Source organism: Trichomycterus rosablanca, chromosome 8 (assembly GCF_030014385.1).
Source record: "Trichomycterus rosablanca isolate fTriRos1 chromosome 8, fTriRos1.hap1, whole genome shotgun sequence".
Taxonomy (NCBI): domain Eukaryota; kingdom Metazoa; phylum Chordata; class Actinopteri; order Siluriformes; family Trichomycteridae; genus Trichomycterus; species Trichomycterus rosablanca.
Genome location: NC_085995.1, coordinates 33,356,298 through 33,376,251, shown reverse-complemented (window position 1 = coordinate 33,376,251; position 19,954 = coordinate 33,356,298). Strand labels below are relative to the sequence as shown.

Below are 19,954 nucleotides of genomic sequence, written 5' to 3'. Positions count from 1 at the left end.
ACTGCCTTAAACTAAATGCTGGCAAGACTGAAGTCTTATTAGTAGGCCCAAAAACTCAGCTAGTGAAATTCACCAACTTTACTATTGCGGTTGATGGTGTTCATATAAGCTCAAGTTGTTAAAAACCTTGGCATTCTCTCTTTTTTTATTTTTATTTATGCATTTTCTCCCTTTTAGTGCGTCCAATTGAGGAGAACGAAGCTAACCCACGCCCCCTCCGACACGTGGGCAGCGTGCCGTATGCATCTTATCACCGACACCTTGACCAGTGCAGCTCAGCACTGTGTACAGAGAGACACACCCTGACAGCACTCTTTTCTCATCTCTGTGCAGGCGCCATCAATAAATCAGCCAGCAGAAATCATAATTGCATTAGTTAAGAGAGCGAGAGACCCTATCCGGCTTAATCCCATCCATATCTGAACAACAGGTCAGTCGTTGCTCATGTGGCCGCTCAGCCTAGCCGGCAGGCAGAGCTGAGATTTGATACGATGTATTCAAGATCCCAGATTTGGAGGTACACTTGTCAGTGTACTCTCAGTGCTGGTCCAAAGCCCGAATAAAAACAAACAGGGTTGCATCAGGCATGCAGACCAGAATGATGCAGGAGCAGTTGAAAGAAAAAAGTCTAATTTAGCAGAAAAATACCATGTTCAACTTTGTTTACTTTAAATACATATTTTTACTTGGAAAATCTACAAAACATGGAAAATTTAACCCTTTGCACAAGACTATGTATATTTACGGGCAATTATTAAGGCAGCTTAAAACTATTAGGACCAGACTGATAAAACAGTTGTCATGGACAGTAATTTACTGATGAACCTACCATGCTAAACAGCAAAATAAATAAACACATCGATTTAATCCCTGTAACTTTAAATTCCACTTAAGTGGGGTTTTATTTACAGCATCACCTAGTTTTTAGTCATTAGTGACACAGTCATTGAGAAGTTACTGACAGCTATTGTCATGTCCATGCATGCACCACTGTGTGTGCATGTCTTGATTTTACAGCCCATCACACTAACTGTCTTTATAAACATAAAATATTGCTGGCACATTATTAGATTGATCTGCACATTACAACTGTGAAACATTAATACAGGGCAGTGGTAGCTTAGTGGTAATCATAACATCACCGTTAGGCCCCTGAGCAAGAACCTTAGCCTTTAAATGCTTTAACTGTATTTGGTCACAACAGGTCGCTTTGGATAAAAGCGCCCACTAAATGCTGTAAATGGAAAACGATCTGCCCACACAAGATCAGTCAGGCCCTAAAATGATAAATAATTGTGTCATGTGTATATCACATAGCTGTTAAAAAGTTATTGTTTTTATACTTACGACTCTGAACCAGATGCAGTGATGGATGGGGTACTGTACATGAAACAAACTGGCTGAATGTAACTCAGTCAGCACATATGTTTGCTAATAAAAAATGCCATAAATAACAAGCACAGAAAAGAAATCAAAACATCTTCATTTAAAAAAAAATAAATAAAAAATTTACAATGTACATAAAAATACATCAACATAAAAACCTGAACTGACATGAAGACTCTTGTTTGGTTTTATCAGAACTTCTGGAATGATTTCAGACTTATAAACCCCCAACATGTGATGATGTATATCAGCTGAACGATCCATTCGACGGGATATCCACGTCCACTCCAAAGCGCTCCGACAGTTTTTTTAGCTGCTCTTCCAGAAGGATGTTTTTCTTAACCTCCACGTTATAGTTAAACTTCAGATCTTCAAGCTCCTCGAAGAACGTTGGATCGAAGTTTGCCAGCTCTTTGGTCATCCTTCTCAATTCATCCTTAAAGAGGATCAATGAAATGATTAAATGTGTGAGTGAAACTTGACCTGAAATGTAATTATCTCAGATTGGGATGATGTCTAGGTACAAATATTTGGTACTAATATTTGGCCACCCAAGCACCCAATGTCTTTCTGCTATCCCAAAATATCAAGCCAACCCAGGTGAAATAACATTCTCCATATAAAATTAGTAAATACTGTTAGTTCTGGCTAAGTAAAACCTAGGTACGATTTTCTTCTCAACTAGTTGTATACAATTACTGGATTTTCATCTTTACTGCTGCAGAATGTGTTAAATATTCCATAACCAGGATTTTATGTTAGTGATGTTGGCATACAATTAAAAGACTAATTATCATTAACCACCTGGTTTAGTCAAGAGTTGTTTCGAGTATCCCAGCTTCTTTCCATTATCGTGTTGATGTGACTGCAAATGTGAATATAACAGGTTTCGACTAAGTAATGAACAGAGGGTCTGAATATTTTTGTGAAAGCCTTGCACTGGATTGGTGCCCTGTTTAGGGTATTCCTGCCATGTGCCAAGTTTTTCCAGACCAGGACAAAGCAGTTAATAAAAATGCAATCTATGCAAACTAAATCGTGTCTAATTCCAGTGCATGATATGTGGTTTTCATAACCATTTGAGTTCTCAAATCTGGATGGTTTGTTTTCATCTGGCAAAGAATGTACAAGTCATATTTTCATTAGCTGGCAATAAGCAGTATAACAGAGGTCCAGAACAAAAGAAAAAAACTATTGGATGATGCAATTTTATAAAGGCATTACCTTTAGTTGACTCCTTTCACTATTTGCTGCTTTTAGTTGGGCCTGAAGCTCACTGTATCCTGCAGTGATCATAAAGGTTAAGAATGAGGTCTAATGAGCTTGTTTTTATAGCAATCCATTTGTCAATGAAATGGTACCTGGTCCGTCCATATTGGTTCCAAACTTCTTTTCATAGTTCTGGATCTGATGAAGATGATGAGCCTTTTCCCTCTCCAGCTGATGATTTGCTAGTCTAATAATTGCAGATGGATGGTACACTTTATTAGGTTCACTTACCTACATACATTCTTTGGCCATTTTATGAGCTACACCTACTATATACACTAGATACACATTGTGGGTATAATTACTAACTGTAGCCTATTACGTTTTTAGTATATTTTGTCAACTGGATTCCCAACCATTAAATTCCCATTGGCCCAGTATTAATTAAGCGGTGGAGTATTCTCAGCACTGCAATAACACTAACATGGTAATGACATGGCAGTGTACTGTATGTTGTTCTGAGTGTATCAGATGCAGCAGCAGATCTGGGTATTTTATACACAGTATACACTAACTGATCTTGTTATTAGGAACACATACCCTGTTAACACATGTAGGTGTACAGTTAGAAACTATTGCTTTCTGTTTTATGCACAATCTGTGTTCATTGTCCTCCTGCCTTGTATCAGTTTGTTTGGTTGTTTATTAGGATTTTAACGTCATGTTTTACACATTTTGGTTACATTCATGACAGGAACGGTAGTCACTCATTACACAAGGTTCAGCAGTTCACAAGGTTATATTGAACACAGTCATGGACAATTTTTAGTGTCTCCAATTCACCTCACTTGCATGTCTTTGGACTTTGGGAGGAAACCAGATTTCCCGGAGGAAACCCACATGGACATGAGGAGAACATGCAAACTCCGGACCGCCCCACTTGGGGATCGAACCCAGGACCTTCTTGCTGTGAGGCGACAGTGCTACCCAGCCCACGCCTTGTATCAGTACACAGTTTATGAGCACAAAATGACGTTGGCTTAGTATTGGGATTCTCCTCCCAGTATTAAAAAATGTTAATGCCATTGCAATGCTGAGGAGGGTCCACCACCCAAAGGATACCTTACCTAGTCATTAGAGGATCTATCCCTATCAATTGATGGTTGCGGAAGACGCAGCAACAAAGTGCATAAAGCAACAGGCAGTGATTGTATATCTTACAAAGTGCATCTTATCAGTAGGTGTAATTCTAAAAAAGGTGATAGGATGCCACCTGTGCAACAAGTCCAGTCGTGAAATTTCCTCAAATATTCCACAGTCAACTGTCAGTGGTATTATAACAAAGTGGAAGCTATTGGGAACGACAGCAACTCAGCCACCAAGTGTTAGGCCACATAAAATGACAGAGCCGGTCAGCGGATGCTGAGGTGCATAGTGCGCAGCGGTTGCCAACTTTCTGCAGAGTCAATCGCTACAGACCTCCAAACTTCATGTGGCCTTCAGATTAGCTCAGGAACAGTGTGTAGAGAGCTTCATGAAATGGGTTTCCATGGCTGAGCAGTGGAGACGTGCAAAGCATCGGATGCAGTGGTGTAAAGCATGCCGCCACTGGACTCTAGAGCAGTGGAGACGTGTTCTCTGGAGTGACGAATCATGCTCCTCTGTCTGGAGATCCAATGGACGAGTCTGGGTTTGGCGGTTGCCAGGAGAACGGTACTTGTCTGACTGTATTGTGCCAAGTGTAAAGTTTGGTTGAGGGGGGATTATGGTGTTGGGCTGTTTTTCAGGAGTTGGGCTCGGCCCCTCAGTTCCAGTGAAAGGAACTCTTAATTCTTCAGCATACCAAGAGATTTCATGCTCCCAACTTTGTGGGAACAGTTTGGGGATGGCCCCTTCCTGTTCCAACATGACTGCGCACCAGTGCACAAAGCAAGGTCTATAAAGACGTGGATGAGCGAGTTTGGTGTGGAAGAACTTGACTGGCCTGCACGGAGTCCTGACCTCAACCCGATAGAACACCTTTGGGATGAATTAGAGCGGAGACTGTGAGCCAGGCCTTCTCGTCCAACATCAGTGTCTGACCTCACAAATGTGCTTCTGGAAGAATGGTCAAAAATTCCCATAAACACACTCCTAAACCTTGTGGAAAGCCCTCCCAGAAGAGTTGAAGCTGTTATAGCTGCAAAGGGTGGGCCCACATCAAATTAAACCCTATGGATTAAGAATGGGAGTCACTCAAGTTCATATGTGTGTGAAGGCAGACGAGTGAATACTTCTGGCAATATAGTGTATTTATTCACCTTAAAGCCTTTCATAGTTTCATTTGTTTTCTGTAGCACACTGACTTAAACTTCTTCTGCTCTATAAAAAATTCTGACCATTTTAAAGTTACATGGACACTATGCACTGATGCACTAATAAAAGAACATCTCATGTAAACACAACCTACAGTATGTTTACAGTTTTCTCTTACTATTATAAACTTACCTAATGTTCTGAAACTGCTTAGCAAGCCCTTTGTCTGTAGATGCTTCTAAGGGAATATTTTTCAGGAGTTCTACCTAAAAAAAAGACAGTATACAGGTTTGAATGTACAATAAAAAAAAACACCCCAACACCCCACATACTATAAAACATACTTCTTCCTTTAACTGCAGAATGGTATGCCGTGCTGCCTGCTCTTTCTCCTGAACCTCTGTGAGCTGATGTTTGAGTTCTGAGATACTTGCATTTTTCTTGCAAATTTCACTCTCAAGCTCTTTCATTTTCTTTTCAAACATTCTGCAAGTAAAAACAATCATATTTGCTGTTTTTTCATGAGATTCTTCATCCACAACAGAGACAGTCGAGGGAAATCATTCAGCTAAATTCATACCTCGTCACTACTGTAGACTTCCACGTCCTGCTATCTGCCCCCTCCAATGATGGACCTTTGGACTGAGCCACAAGAAGCTTCTGATTGGTCTCCTCAAGGTCTGTCTTTAATTTCTCAATTCTTACCTCCAAACTGGCCTTTTCCACTCTCAGCTTTTCTGAAGCCTCAGATTCCTATTTTGGAAAACAGAACTTTTTTATCATAGCATATTAAAGTGATGGTTTACACATGTAGAAGGAGATGCAAACGTGTAAAATGATTAGGAAAGCTGATATATGAATTAATCTACCACTGAGAGCTCAAACTAGAATCACAGCTTTGCTATCAACAGGCCAGGCCAACCCATTGGTTGTGTCTGAGGAAGGGAAAGGTCAAAGAGGTTTCTCTTTGCTGCTGTAGTTGCAGCCTCTGCTGGTTGGTTAAATCTGTATATCATATTATCTTATAATTATTATTATACTATAATCTGTATAAAATAGTATAGTATATTATCTTATATTTATATATTTACATTTATATAAATATATTTTTATATTATTATATTTTTGCATTTTTGCCTCGATTTTCCTCCCAATCCAGTCATATCCAAACACCCGATTTCGTAATGCTTCCTCTCTACTGATGGAGAGCCGTGACTAACACATGCCCCCTCCGACACGTGTGCAGTAGCCGACTGCATCTTTTTACCTGCTGTTATGAGAAATCCCTCCGGCACCCTCCCTGTTAATGATCATTGTTCCAATCATTGTTCGTGTAGGCGCCCAGCCAGCCAGTAGCAGAGCTGAGATTTAAACCAACGAGTTCGAGATGTCAGCTCTGGTGTGACAGTGTGTTTTACCGCTGCACCACCTCAGCACTATGAACACTGAAAGAGCACCTTATATGAGTAAGGAGAGTTGTGTTAGTAATTACTGCTTTCATGGTGTTTATTGTGTTATAATCTGCATGTATATTATGCAAAAGCTCATAAAATGATGAGTGTGTCCTATAGTCTGAAACAAATGAGCACGTGAGTGGGCGAGCATGTGGGTTGCCTGGCCTGAACACTACAGTATTTGCTTTGTAAAAATTTGGCCTCAGTTCAAATATAACTAATGACACCTGCTCTAATTTGTTCCCGTGTACAATCAGGTAGCACAAAGTGAATGGAACCTTTTTGATTTCTCTGCGCAGGCGCTCATTTTCCATGATGATTTTCTCCACTCCTTTTGCCTTTGATTCCATCTTTGATGTCAGCTGTGTCTTTTCTTTCATCCTGTCATAATCAGCCTAAACAAAAGGAGACGACTACTGTGATCATCGGAAAATATAATTTAAAATATATTACCGTTTATACTGTTTAAAATATATACCATTTATATGGTATATAAATGGTATATACATACATTTACCTTAAGTTTCTCATGCTCCCGTTCCAGAGTGGTAAGCTGTTCCTGAGTCGTGGTAGCTGAGCTCTTTTTCAGACTCTCATTCTCTCTTTGCACCCTCTCCACCACCTTCTTCATCAGTGCAATGGTTTTTTCCAGCTCAGGAACCGTCTTTCCACTTCGTCCAGACTAGAGCAGAAAAACATAGCTGGGGTTTGACATTTAATCTCACGCACGCACGCACGCCTTCACTCATTCACTCACTCATTCACTCACTCACACACTCACTCACGCACCTGCTTATCCAATTAGGGTGGGGTGCTGGAGCCTATCCCAGCTTTTCAATGGGCGCAAGGCACGCAGTAACACCCTGGACGGGGTGCCAGTCCATCGCAGGGCAGACACACACACACATAGGGCCTATAGGGCAATTCAGTGTCTCCAATTAACCTGACTGCATGTCTTTGGACTGTGGGAGGAAACCGGAGCTCCCGGAAGAAACCCACACAGACACGGGGAGAACATGCAAACTCCGCACAGAAAGGACCCGGACTGCCCCGTCTGGGGATCAAACCCAGGACCTTCTGGCTGTGAGGCGACAGTGCTACCCACATTTAATCTCTTCATGGAATTTAATGATTATATCCCCGATAAACTATTTATAGCCTACATTTAGCAAGGTTGCATGTCCCTACTGCAATACAGCTGGTGTCTCTTAGTTTATCTCCCTTAACTTAACATGATACCTCACTTGTATCATTTGTATAATTTTTTTTATCAGTTGTATCATTTTTTTCTTTTCATATTTCTTATCTGCAGTATTTGAATATTAATTATGCTAAATGAGTCAGATAAATTATGCTGAATTTGGAGTGGTCTTGATGGTGAAAAAAATTAGTGTTTAGTCACATGTAAATGTATATGGTGAATTCATTATTCTGGTTCATATCATGTAGTAGAGCATCAAGAACAGTAAGCTGAGCTGAGCAAAAAAATCAAGCCCTTGTTTATTCAACACATATAATAATTTGTTTTTACATTTATTTATTTTTATTTTTTATGCATTTTCTCCCCATTTTTCCTCCTGATTTAGCGCATCCAATTTGTCTTTTGCTGTTGACAGACTCCAGATTTGCATCCACGGAGAGCACGCCGCTGCCCACGCCTTCTTTACACGTGTACAGCCCTCCTCTTCGCGTCCAGGCTTCCTGCACGGGCGTCTCTTCTGCCAATCAGGGTCCTTACACAGTGTATGATTACTCACCCACCCACATATAGTCTGGTCCCCACCCTGCAGATACTGTGGCCAATTGGTATCTGCTGCAGGCACTGCCAATTATGCCCGCCAGATGGCGCCCAGCCGACCGGTGGCAACACCGAGTTTCAAACCGAGGAGTTCAGAAACTCTGTGCTGGTGCGTAGGCGGAATATCCCGCTGCGCCACCTGGGCGCCGATGTATAATAAATGTATCTGAATGTTTCACATTGTTTTCACTTCATGGAATTTTTATCAACGGCTTTATCCTAGTCAGGGTCGCGGCAGGTCCACCAGGAAACACTGAGAGCAAGGCAGGAATACCTCGAACAGGGCACCAGCCTACTGCAGGTCACAGCCATTTGTGTCTGTGAAGACAGTTGGCCAATAGCACCTAATAGTAGCGAGACCGCTGCACCACCTGAGCGTGAATGTTCATGAACATGTCATGCAATAACAGCTTACCCCACGGGCATGCACCAGCTTCTTTTCCACTTCTGCTTTCTCCTTTTTTAAGGCTTCACACATTTCTTTAAGGTCAGATACCTGATCCTGTTAATAAAGAATAAAAAGTTTTTAACCTCATTGTGCCCTAATGTATTCGTTTCAGGACAAGCAACAATTCAGAACAATTCATTATTTTAAACAATCAGATTTTTAATATTTTGTTTATTTATTTACACCATCCAGACAATGAGCTTTACCACAAAGAACCCCATGGTTTTTGTCTTTTGTATTTTTTTCTTGTCTAATTTAGTCCTACCTAATTCCTTAGGGATAATTTTCTTAGCCACTTGAGACCCCCACACCCTAACTGAGAAAATCCGCAGACTATTATGTGCACCCCTCAACTTGCATGCAGTCCTTTCACCTGCCAGAAACGGCTTCCTATGAAGAGCTGTATTGTGAGAGTTACGCAATACAATCCGTTTTCATTTTTCTAATGACCTTAATGAAATTGCAAGGAAATATTAGTAAGCAAAAAAAAAAAGCAATTTTAGTGTATTGTTCCCAAAACATGTGATTAAGTTCTTATGTTTGAAAACGTTGATCTGTTTTTTATATTTACAGGTTTCTTGAACCAGCACCTCAACAGAGGAATAGAGGTGCCTGGGTGGGTAAACTGTACGATCTCAATTGTACCTTTAGACGTGGCACGTCTTTGTTAGCCTGCTCCAACTGAAAGCGAAGCTCCAGGTTCTCACTGGAGAGCTTGAGGTTCTCTTTTTGTAGGTCATGCTCCCTCTGTGATGGTGTACCTGATCCCCTTCCTGAAGTCTGTGCAAAAAGTGACGTAATGTTTTACAACAAAGATAGAACAATGCAGCACATACCAGAGTTTGACAACAAAACATGGTTGCTACTATGCACCAAGGGGTAAAATGCTGGGACAGCGCAAAACAAACACAAGCAAGATGCCTATAGAGCTATGAGGCTGGTTTTGGGGAACTGTCTTGGAGGTTTTTTGATGAAATGTGCTAGGATCCAGTACCTTGTGTGGTTTCATTTCACCCTTCCTCCCCTGTTCATTACCATCCATCGTAGCATTTAGTGATGCCACTGCTTTAAGCTTTCTGTCTGCAATGACAAGCTCTGGCTCGGGCACATCATCAAAGTCAGTCTGTGTGGTGAGACAGCTTTCTATGTCTTTAGTCTCGATGACACTTTGATCCCCATCTGAAGCACAAAGTCTTTGCAGCTCTGTAAAGGGAATCTGTTCTTCAGACCCACGTGATTGCTCAGACAGATTCTTGTTTCCAATGAGTGACTCTTCAAGCTTCTGCAAGCCTTGGTTTGGCTCTAAGAATACAGAGGTACTCTCAGTCATAGACATTTCGACTGCCTCTTTTAGTTGGTCTGTTTTACCCTGCCCTTTAACAGAACATTTAAGCCCAACCGTTTGGTTGTTCTCTGAATCCACATGTTCATTCTCTGGAGGCATCTCCTGAGGGTTGCCTGATCCTTCCAGTTCCTTTTGGGCCAATTCTGTTGAGTCTTGCATGTTGGGCAAGATCTGAATTTCTTTCTCTGTCTCGGTAAAATTCACCTCAGTCTCCATTACAGGCATTTCATCAGCTGTTGCCAGGTCTTTTGAGTCTAGCTCCGGACTACTCTCCCTTTTAGGAAATGAGTTTTCTTCTTGGCCATGCCCACTTTCTTCTGCAGCTGCCTGATGTACTGTGTTATCCACCATCACTGGTGTTTCCACTTTCAGCACTGACCTGGGGTCATCTTCATCCCTACAATGTCCTTGTGAATGGCAAGATTTCACATTGCTTGACAAAAACGTTTGGCTGTTTTCATCTCCGTCATGTGTGACCTCAAAGGTCATAGATTGCAGGATTTTAGAAGACACGCTGATCTGGGCTGAAGAAAATCCACTTTTATCCTTGTAAGCAAATAGAAGGGAGAACTTAAGAAAAAAAACACTAGGTATGTAGTGCAAGATTACTGGAACCACTTAGCATTTTATTATGCTGATAAACTCTTTGAACTCTTTTTGTCCATTAAAAAAAGAGGATGAATAAAACTCTAAATTACTATTATACTATTACAGAATCAGTCATTACTATTATATAAATATTGGAATAAAAAGCTGGGATACTTACAGATGGTCTGGATGGGGGTTCTTTGGCCAGCTGACTCTCCAGTGAATGAAGTCTTTCTTCCAGATAGAGGTTTCTGATGTTCATGTCCTCCATGGCAGCATCTCGAGGTAAAGCCTGCTGCTGTCTAAACCACAAAAAAGAGAATAAAAAGTGACCTTGTAACAGTGTGATTCACAACCACTACGTTTTTTTGTATCTTGCAGATACATACATGTACAAACCCCATTTCTGGAAATGTTGGGACATTTTGTGCAACACTATAAAACAAGCAGCTGGTCATTTAATCATTTTGTTCATTTAATCAAGTTTAAAGGATTTCCAGTGTTTTACAAGCTCCATTGTATTTTGTAGATATAAACAAATGTAGAATTTAATGCCTGCAATACACTTTTTTTCAACTTACATCAATCAGGCATAACATTATGACCACCTTCCTAATATTGTGTTGGTCCCCCTTTTGCTGCCAAAACAGCCCTGACCCTTTGAGGACTCCACTAGACTCCTGAAGGTGTGCTGTGGTATCTGGCACCAAGATGTTAGCAGCAGATCCTTTAACTCCAGTAAGTTGTGAGGTGGGGCCTCCATGGATCGGACTTGTTTGTCCAGCACATCCACAGATGCTCGATAGGATTGAGATCTGGGGAATTTCCTTGGACGACTTTTGATAGATACTGACCACTGCAGACCGGGAACACCCCACAATAGCCTTTTTCCTGCTTCTAACACATCAACTTTGAGGATAAAATGTTCACTTGATGCCTAATATATCCCACCTACTAACAGGTGCCGTGATAAAGAGATAATCAGTGTTATACACTTTACCTGTCAGTGGTCATAATGTTATGCCTAGTCGGTGTACATTTATTCAACAGTCTGTGGAGTCTCCGTTGTTGTATATTGCACTTTCTTATTCTAATTTTAAAATTGATCGCACATTGGTAATTAATATATGTTTGGATTGCACGGTGGCTCAGTGGGTAGCACTGTCGCCTCACAGCAAGACGGTCCAGGGTTCTATTTCCAGGTGGGGTGGTCCGGCTCCTTTCTTTGTGAAGTTTGCATGTTCTCCCCGTGTGTGTCCGGGTTTTCTGTGGGATCTCTGGATTTCTCCCACAGTCCAAAGACATGCAAGTGAGGTGAATTGAAGATACAAAATTGTCCATGACTGTGTTTGACATTAAAACTTGTAAACTGATGAATCTTGTGTGACATTACGTTTTACTCTGTTTACTTTAACACATGCCACTTGAACAAGTCACCAGTGATTATACTCAACTTGTTAGTTAGTTAGCAAGTTTTGCAGGGGTGATAGAGCTGAGGATGTACTAAACTGTGCATTTACATTTACAATTACGGCATTTAGCAGATACTTTTATCCAAAGCAGTTTACATTTGTGACCGAATACAAGGGCCTTGCATAAGGACCCAGCAGTGGCCACTTGGCAGTGGCAGGTCTTCCTTCCGATTACTAGTCCAGTACTTTAACCACAAAGCTACCACTGCCCACACTGCTGAGGCTTTTGCTGTGCACCCCCTGTAATAAATAGTTATTTAACTCGGTACATTATACCATTAAGCAAACACATACTTGATTATCTCAATCTGCTGCTCCAGCTCAAAGTTCCTTTTCTTCAGCTCCTCGATCTCTTTGTCAGCCTCAAGGGTTCGTGTACCCACCACCTGATCCACGGTCACACTGCGACTTTTTAACTTCCTCTGCAGGCCTAGCTTCTCTTGTTCCAGTCTGCACAACACCAGAAAGTGTTCGAATACAAGATTTTATCATCAGACATTTTCACACTTTAAATTAAGTTAAAATGCTTTGTGACCAATGGTTACCTCCCGTAGAGCTCTTTCAGGGTGGTGACTTGTTTGGCGAGGGATTCTGTCTCTTTCTCCTTGTCCTTCAAAATGTTGCGGAGTTTCTCCAGTTTGGTCTGCCACTTTTTACCCTCCTCCCACCTGATCAGTTCTTCTTTGTTGGACTGCTCCAAAAGAAATATTTCAATAAAGAAATAACTTATAAACTGTTACTTTTTAGTGCAGGCTACATCCATGGCTGTATGTTTTATGCCAACAGTTTAGCATTTAGCCTGAAATCCTAAAAGAGCACAGTGACATTTATTCATGTATTCATGTTCACCAACCACTTAATTCTGGCTGCACCTAGAAACAAGGAGTGCAAAGCAGGAACAGCCGGATTATCCCAGAACAACACAGACTCACTTACTCATACACACTTGAGGCATTTTAAAGCAGCCAGTCCACCTACTGCATGTCTTTGAGAGGTGGGAGAAAGCTGAGGCACCCAGAGAAAACCTATAGTGGCACAGGGTGAACATGCTAGAACTAAGCACAGACTGTTGTTTGGGCACCTATTTACCAGCTGCACCACCCCACCATGTTGCTTCACTGATTTAAATGAATTCATAAATGAATGTTCTCACCTTGTCATCCTTCACAGCTGTTTTCTTCTCAGTCGGCTCTGCCACACTCTTTCTGTCCAGTTCAGTCTCCAGCCTACGGATTTTCTTCTGTAAAGCTTCTACAGTGGACGATTTAACCTCAGCTTCAGTCTGAGCCTACAACACACCCCGAACACAAAACCTAGTTCAGTTTAACCTATATTTAAAGAGAAAGAAAAAGGGTTATCAACTTGTGCAGAGTTCTAACAAGCTAGCACACCGCCACAGTGTGTATTTTAGCAAATTTAGAACCTACACTGTATATTTAAATTCGAAGAAAATGTAACATTCAGAATGGCATATGGATTATCTGTCATTAAAAAATTATTTGCACTCGAGTGGCACAGCAGTCTAACGTGCTAGCACATTTTAGCTCGATTTGTTCAGTCATTTTCAATTTTCAGTTAAAATTTCTCTGCAGAAACACCACAAACACCCTTAATGTATTTGTAGTGTGTTAGCACTTTAGACTACTGTGCCAGCTGAGCACCCCTATCTTTTCCCTAAGGGGATCAATAAAGTCTTATCTTATCTTAAAAAGTTATCAGTGTGACGGTGACATAGGAGTCTGTGCAGCCCGACCTGCAGGCCACTATTAAGTCTCTTGACTTTTTGCTTGAGCTGGTCTAGCTCTTCCTCCAGAGTGTCTCTTTCACTCTGCAGTCTGCTTTGGTTCTTTTGGTTTCTCTGCAGCTCCCTGTTGAGGCTCTCAATCTCATCCTTCAAAGAGTTCTCCCGCGATTTTCCTGTTCGTACATTCTCCTTTACAGACTGCAGCTCCTCGCTTAGCTCCTTTACACGGGCCTGCCAGCCAGAGCACATACACACAGCACAGGGAACATGTGAAAAGAACATGAACAAAATCACTTAAATTTTTATAATGACAGATTAGAAAAAATAAAGCTCAGATTTTAGAGGTGTGCATTGTACTGGTGTGCTGTTATAAGCTAAAAGATACAAGTAGTTCCAGAAACATTGACACCAAGCCCTAAAATAATTGAGTTAATTAATTTAGGCTGAATGTGAAGATCTATCAGCGTGTGGTTGTCAAAGCTCAAACAGGATGTGCGCATGCATGCAGATGCAAGTTTTGGACTGCTGACCTTTAGCTCTTTGGTTTGCTTGTCCACGATCTGCTGGATGTTGAGTGACTCCTCCTTCTGAGCTGCGTTTGCAATGATCTGTTGCTCAGCATGAGACGTCATTTGTGCTCGAAGCTCCAGCAAAGCTTTACTGAGAGCCTGTACACCAAGAAAATGCTATCAACTGTCAACTAATGCCTCCTCAAAAAACCTGATGGTCTTGGTACAGCTGAGTGCAAAGGATGCATTAACATCAAACTATCAAGATACATAATTTATATAATATAATAACAGGTGTTTACTGTGTTTTTAAAGGTTTCATTGATTTCAGACCCAAACTGGGGTAAGGGTACCCCTATACAGTCATGGCCGAAAGTGTTGGCACCCCTGAAATTTTTCCAGAAAAGTATTTCTCCCAGAAAATTATTGCAATTACACATGTTTTGTTATACACATGTTTATTTACTTTGTGTGTATTGGAACAACACAAAAAAGCAGAGAAAAAAAAGCAAATTTGACATAATTTCACACAAAACTCCAAAAATAGGCCGGACAAAATTATTGGCACCTTTTCAAAATTGTGGGTAAATAACTTGTGATGCTCGTTTAAACTCACCTGTGGCAAGTAACAGGTGTGGGCAATATAAAAATCACACCTGAAACCAGATAAAAAGGAGAGAAGTTGACTCAATCTTTGCATTGTGTGTCTGTGTGTGCCACACTAAGCATGGAGAACAGAAAGGGGAGAAGAGAACTGTCTGAGGACTTGAGAACCAAAATTGTGGAAAAATATCAACAATCTCAAGGTTACAAGTCCATCTCCAGAGATCTTGATGTTCCTTTGTCCACGGTGCGCAACATAATCAAGAAGTTTACAACCCATGGCACTGCAGCTAATCTCCCTGGATGTGGATGGAAGAGAAAAATTAATGAAAGGTTGCAATGCAGGATAGTCCGGATGGTGGATAAGCAGCCCCAATCAAGTTCCAAAGAAATTCAAGCTGTCCTGCAGGCTCAGGGTGCATAAGTGTCAGCGCGAACTATCCGTCGACATTTGAATGAAATGAAACGCTATGGCAGAAGACCCAGGAGGACCCTGCTGCTGACACAGAGACATAAAAAAGCTAGACTGCAGTTTGCCCAAATGTACATGAGTAAGCCAAAATCCTTCTGGGAAAACGTCTTGTGGACAGAAGAGACCAAGATAGAGCTTTTTTGTAAAGCACATTTACATTTACATTTTACATTTTCTGCATTTAGCAGACGCTCTTATCCAGAGCGACTTACAGAAGTGCTTCCATAGTAAACATTTCATTTCTCAAGTTTTAGTAAGCAACAGTCAAAGAACATGAATTTGCTGAAACCTGTTAGAACCAAAGTTTTTTTTTTTTTTTTTTTTTTGGAAAATGGAAAATGTTAGTAAATAGGTACAAGTCAGCTTAAGTGTTTAGTAAAAAGGTGAGTTTTTAATCGTTTTTTAAAGACAGCAAGAGACTCAGATGTTTGGACAGACAGAGGAAGTTCATTCCACCACTTGGGTGCTAGAACAGAGAAGAGCCTTGATGCTTGTCTTCCTTTAGTCCTGGGTGGAGGCTCAAGTCGAGCGAGACTAGTGGCTCGGAGGTTGCGTGGTACAGAGCGGGGTTTGATTAGACCGCGAAGGTAGCTTGGGGCTGGTGCATTTTTGGCTTTGTAGGCGAGCATCAGTGTTTTAAACTGAATGCGTGCAGCTACAGGAAGCCAGTGAAGAGAACGCAGCAGTGGGGTGATGTGGCAGTGTTTGGGCTGGTTAAAAACCAGACGGGCAGCTGCATTTTGGATGAGCTGCAAGGGTTTAATAGTGGACATGGGAGCTCCTGCCAGGAGGGAGTTGCAGTAGTCCAACCGTGAGATTACAAGTGATTGGACCAGAATCACATCATTCTACTGTTTACTGAAAACGGATAAGGCCTACAAAGAAAAGAACACAGTACCTACAGTCAAATATGGTGTAGGTTCAAAGATGTTTTGGGGTTGTTTTGCTGCCTCTGGCACTGGGTGCCTTGACTGTGTGCAAGGCATCATGAAATCTGAAGATTACCAAAGGATTTTGGGTCGCAATGTAGGGCCCAGTGTCAGAAAGCTGGGTTTGCAGCAGGACAATGACCCCAAACATACTTCAAAAAGCACCCAGAAATGGATGGAGAGTTCTGAAGTGGCCAGCAATGAGTCCGGATCTAAATCCCATTGAACACCTGTGGAGAGATCTTAAAATTGCTGTTGGGAGAAGGCACCCTTCAAATACGAGAGACCTGGAGCATTTTGCAAAAGAAGAGTGGTCCAAAATTCCAGTTGAGAGGTGTAAGAAGCTTGTTGATGGTTGTAGGAAGCGATTGATTTCAGTTATTTTTTCCAAAGGGTGTGCAACCAAATATTAAGTTGAAGGTGCCAATAATTTTGTCCGGCCCATTTTTGGAGTTTTGTGTGAAATGATGTCAAATTTGCCTTTTTTTCCTCTGCTTTTTTGTGTTGTTCCAATACACACAAAGTAAATAAACATGTGTATAACAAAACATGTGTAATTGCAATAATTTTCTGGGAGAAATACTTCATTTTCTGGAAAAATTTCAGGGGTGCCAACACTTTCAGCCATGACTGTAGCTACATAGATAGAAGACAGTGGTACATAAAAGGGTTTTGAAATATACAATTTATTCACTTTTTATATAACATTTAAGAAGTTCTCACTGTTTATTTATTTAAGGTTTAATGCCATGTTGACCACATTCATGACAGGAGAGGTTATCAGTTTACTCATTGTATATAAAGTTACTGTTCTCATTGTTTTTAGGGGTTGTTGTGATCTTATATATACAGCTTCATGGTTGGCGGCACGGTGGCTCAGTGGGTAGCACTGTCACCTCACAGCAAGAAGGTCCTGTGTTCGATCCACAGGTGGGGCGATATGGGTCCTTTCTGTGCGGAATTTGCATGTTCTCCCTACGTCTGCGTGGGTTTTTTCCGGGAGCTCCGGTTTCCTCCCACAGTCCAAAAACATGCAGTCAGGTTAACTGGTGTGTGTATGTGTGTCTGCCCTGCAATGGACTGGCGCCCCGTCCAGGGTGTTACTGTGTGCTACTCAGGGTGTTACTCAGGGTGTTACTCCCCCCCCCGTGACCCTAATTGGATAAGCGGTTAAGAAAGTGAGTGAGTGACTGTCATGGTTGCCAAGAGTTTAATTATTGTTGTCGCTTTGTCTATGCTACATATTTTGATTTTGATAGATTTTCTTTGAGTGTTTAAAATGGTTAGATTTGTCATCTGTGTACACAGCAAAATTGTCTTGTGCACTCTGGTGGCCTGTGCGTACCATCCATGCTGGCTAGCACATGCTTTCTCGACACACATTAAGCTGCATGTTGCAGCAACTTGTTTTTGTTAAGTGCTTTCAGGAACTTTCACCTTATGCTGCTTCTCTTTGAGGGTCAGCTGGGCCTGCAGACGCTCAACCAAATTCTTCATGGTGTTGCTTGGTGAGCGCACGTTAGCCTCTTTTTGGACCTCCAGCTCTGTGTGGAAGTAATGAAGCTCTTTTTCCATCTGTGACAGCTGTAATCTCAGCTCCTCTGATTCTTTAGATATGGCTTTTATTTGGAACGAGTGCCTCTCCTCCAGCCTGGAAATCACAGCAGTCAGACAAAAAGCCTGATCCCAAAGCCTGATCTTAAAATAATCCAATTACATTTAATTTTCGTTATGAAGCATGAGCTAAATAAACAATGCATACTTGTTTTTTTTTTTTTTTAAACAAAATTGAAAACCAACATTATACGCATAAAATTATACTAAGAAGATTTTTGATAATATATGTATTTATTTCAAGTATAATAAATTAGGCTGCAGAGTACCAATCTAAGCACCCATAACATTTACGTATCGACTTTGCTGGAGAGGCTTCTATAAAAAGTGCACCATTTGGCTGACAAAATGTTCTGAAGAAACACCATTCATATGGTTGCGATGAGTCTGAATCCACTTAATGGCACTTGGTAGTCTACCTCTCTCACTTAATTGGTAAGCGCTTACTACACATAAAGGCCTACTGTGTGTGTGTGTTTGTGTGTTTCTTTATGAATTCATATGTGGTGTGACTTAGGAACTTGGAAGTTTGGGTTAAATATAAAGTCATATCTGGTGGTTAAAGGTACGCTATTACAATATTCTTAATATTCTAGTCTCTGACAGACAGGGTCAGTAAGACTTACTTGGCTCTTTGTGCCGCGTGCTCTTTGGCCTGAGAAGCTGTGAGATGTTTTTGTTTTTCGAGCTCAGCGTTCAGCTCCTTTAGCTTCTGAGTTAAAGATGAGATAGACGTGTCCTGCTCAGAGACGGTCTGCTCCATTTCAGCCAGTCGCTGTAGCTGCTTTGTGGTGGGAACAGCGATGGTGGGTTTTTTCATCAACTCCTGCAGATTTTAGACATATGATTAAGGTGGTGGTGAATTTCATGATTACTAGACTGTTTATTTGAAAATGAGACCAGGTAGCATTAGGTGCTTTGAAAGAAGTATCTGTAAAGATCTGAAATAAAAAGACTGATGTATTTAGGTCATGAATATGCTAGGTTTTGCTGCATATTTAAAATGAGAGTGTTATCCTACCAAAGCTGTTTGTCTAAAGCGGTCCAGAGACACATCAGAGTGAAGATCCAGCTTCTCGTGCAGGTTCCGCACTTCCTCCTCATATCTTTTTGCTGCTTCTCCTTGCTCCTGTTGATCGACAACCAAGATTTGGTAAAATATGCATAGTGCTTTTGTTACTTTGCAAACAACTTTTCCAGTGCAGTGATAAAAAATGAACAAAAAAAAGTTTTAAGAAGCTTGAAACACACACAGTTAACATACACGCAATAAATACATCTAGTGCAAAATATCCAGGATGTCAAGAGTGCAAATATTATGTAATGCAGTGTTGTGCAATGTCAGGATATGTATACACTACAGTATATGCAAGGCAGTGTAACGCTGTATAAATGTTGGCTTGTTCTTTACTAAATTGCATGCTTATAATTTAACCGGAAAACAACTAAAGCAAGGATTCATTACCACACATTAGTCCATGACCCAAAATCCAGTTGTGACTCCAGAAAAGTGGAGACCATTTAGAGATAATTCTATTGACAATTAAGTGATGCTTCAATACCTGTCTAGCCCTGGTGAGAAGATTCTGGTACTTCTTAAGGACCTCCTCTTTTTGGTCGAGGCGGCATTGCAGATTGCTAATAGTCTGGTGTGCGATTTTTAGGGCCTGCTGGCTGCCTGAATCATCCAGTTTGCTCAGGTCAGCGAGGAGCCTCTCCCTGTCAGCAGCAGCTGGAAGCCGGAGGCGCAGCTCGTTAATGACTCGGTCTCGTGACAGCACGTTCTGCTCAGCCTGCCACAGTCCTGCCTTTTTTTCTTTCAGCTTCTGTTTACACAAAAAAGGTCAAAGTTTGCACTGAACTTTAGATTGCACAAAAGCTTGAGAGACTGCTTAACATCCACCAGTAAATTAGACATTCTATGGTAAAAGTATGTGGACAATTCTGCAAATGAATCAGGTGATGAGTTTTAGCCACACTCATTGCTAACAGCTCAATAAAATCAATCTTATAATATAAAAAACATGCTTTCAGATGTGGTGTTTGTGACATTTATGGTAACCTCCTGTTTCACTGGGTTCCAGCATC

The 19,954-nt window shown here is 41.2% G+C and overlaps 1 protein-coding gene across 1 annotated transcript in view; it reads right to left on the bottom strand.

Moving 5' to 3' along the window:
- Positions 1-873: 873 nt before the first annotated feature.
- The window catches only part of cep290 (centrosomal protein 290), a 50,125-nt gene continuing 31,044 nt past the window's right edge, over positions 874-19,954 (bottom strand). Inside the window, exons 34-53 of the mRNA XM_063000756.1 lie at positions 19,429-19,692; positions 18,888-18,995; positions 18,493-18,692; positions 17,690-17,903; positions 14,270-14,407; positions 13,749-13,970; positions 13,149-13,283; positions 12,541-12,686; positions 12,290-12,445; positions 10,702-10,825; positions 9,236-9,370; positions 8,558-8,644; positions 6,862-7,026; positions 6,623-6,739; positions 5,471-5,643; positions 5,235-5,376; positions 5,083-5,156; positions 2,748-2,842; positions 2,611-2,669; positions 874-1,822 (exon numbers count right to left, since the gene is read on the bottom strand). Of these exons, the coding sequence (XP_062856826.1) occupies positions 1,634-1,822; positions 2,611-2,669; positions 2,748-2,842; positions 5,083-5,156; positions 5,235-5,376; positions 5,471-5,643; positions 6,623-6,739; positions 6,862-7,026; positions 8,558-8,644; positions 9,236-9,370; positions 10,702-10,825; positions 12,290-12,445; positions 12,541-12,686; positions 13,149-13,283; positions 13,749-13,970; positions 14,270-14,407; positions 17,690-17,903; positions 18,493-18,692; positions 18,888-18,995; positions 19,429-19,692 (2,943 nt within the window). The 3' untranslated portion in view covers positions 874-1,633. The remainder of the gene's footprint in view (positions 1,823-2,610; positions 2,670-2,747; positions 2,843-5,082; positions 5,157-5,234; positions 5,377-5,470; positions 5,644-6,622; positions 6,740-6,861; positions 7,027-8,557; positions 8,645-9,235; positions 9,371-10,701; positions 10,826-12,289; positions 12,446-12,540; positions 12,687-13,148; positions 13,284-13,748; positions 13,971-14,269; positions 14,408-17,689; positions 17,904-18,492; positions 18,693-18,887; positions 18,996-19,428; positions 19,693-19,954) is intronic.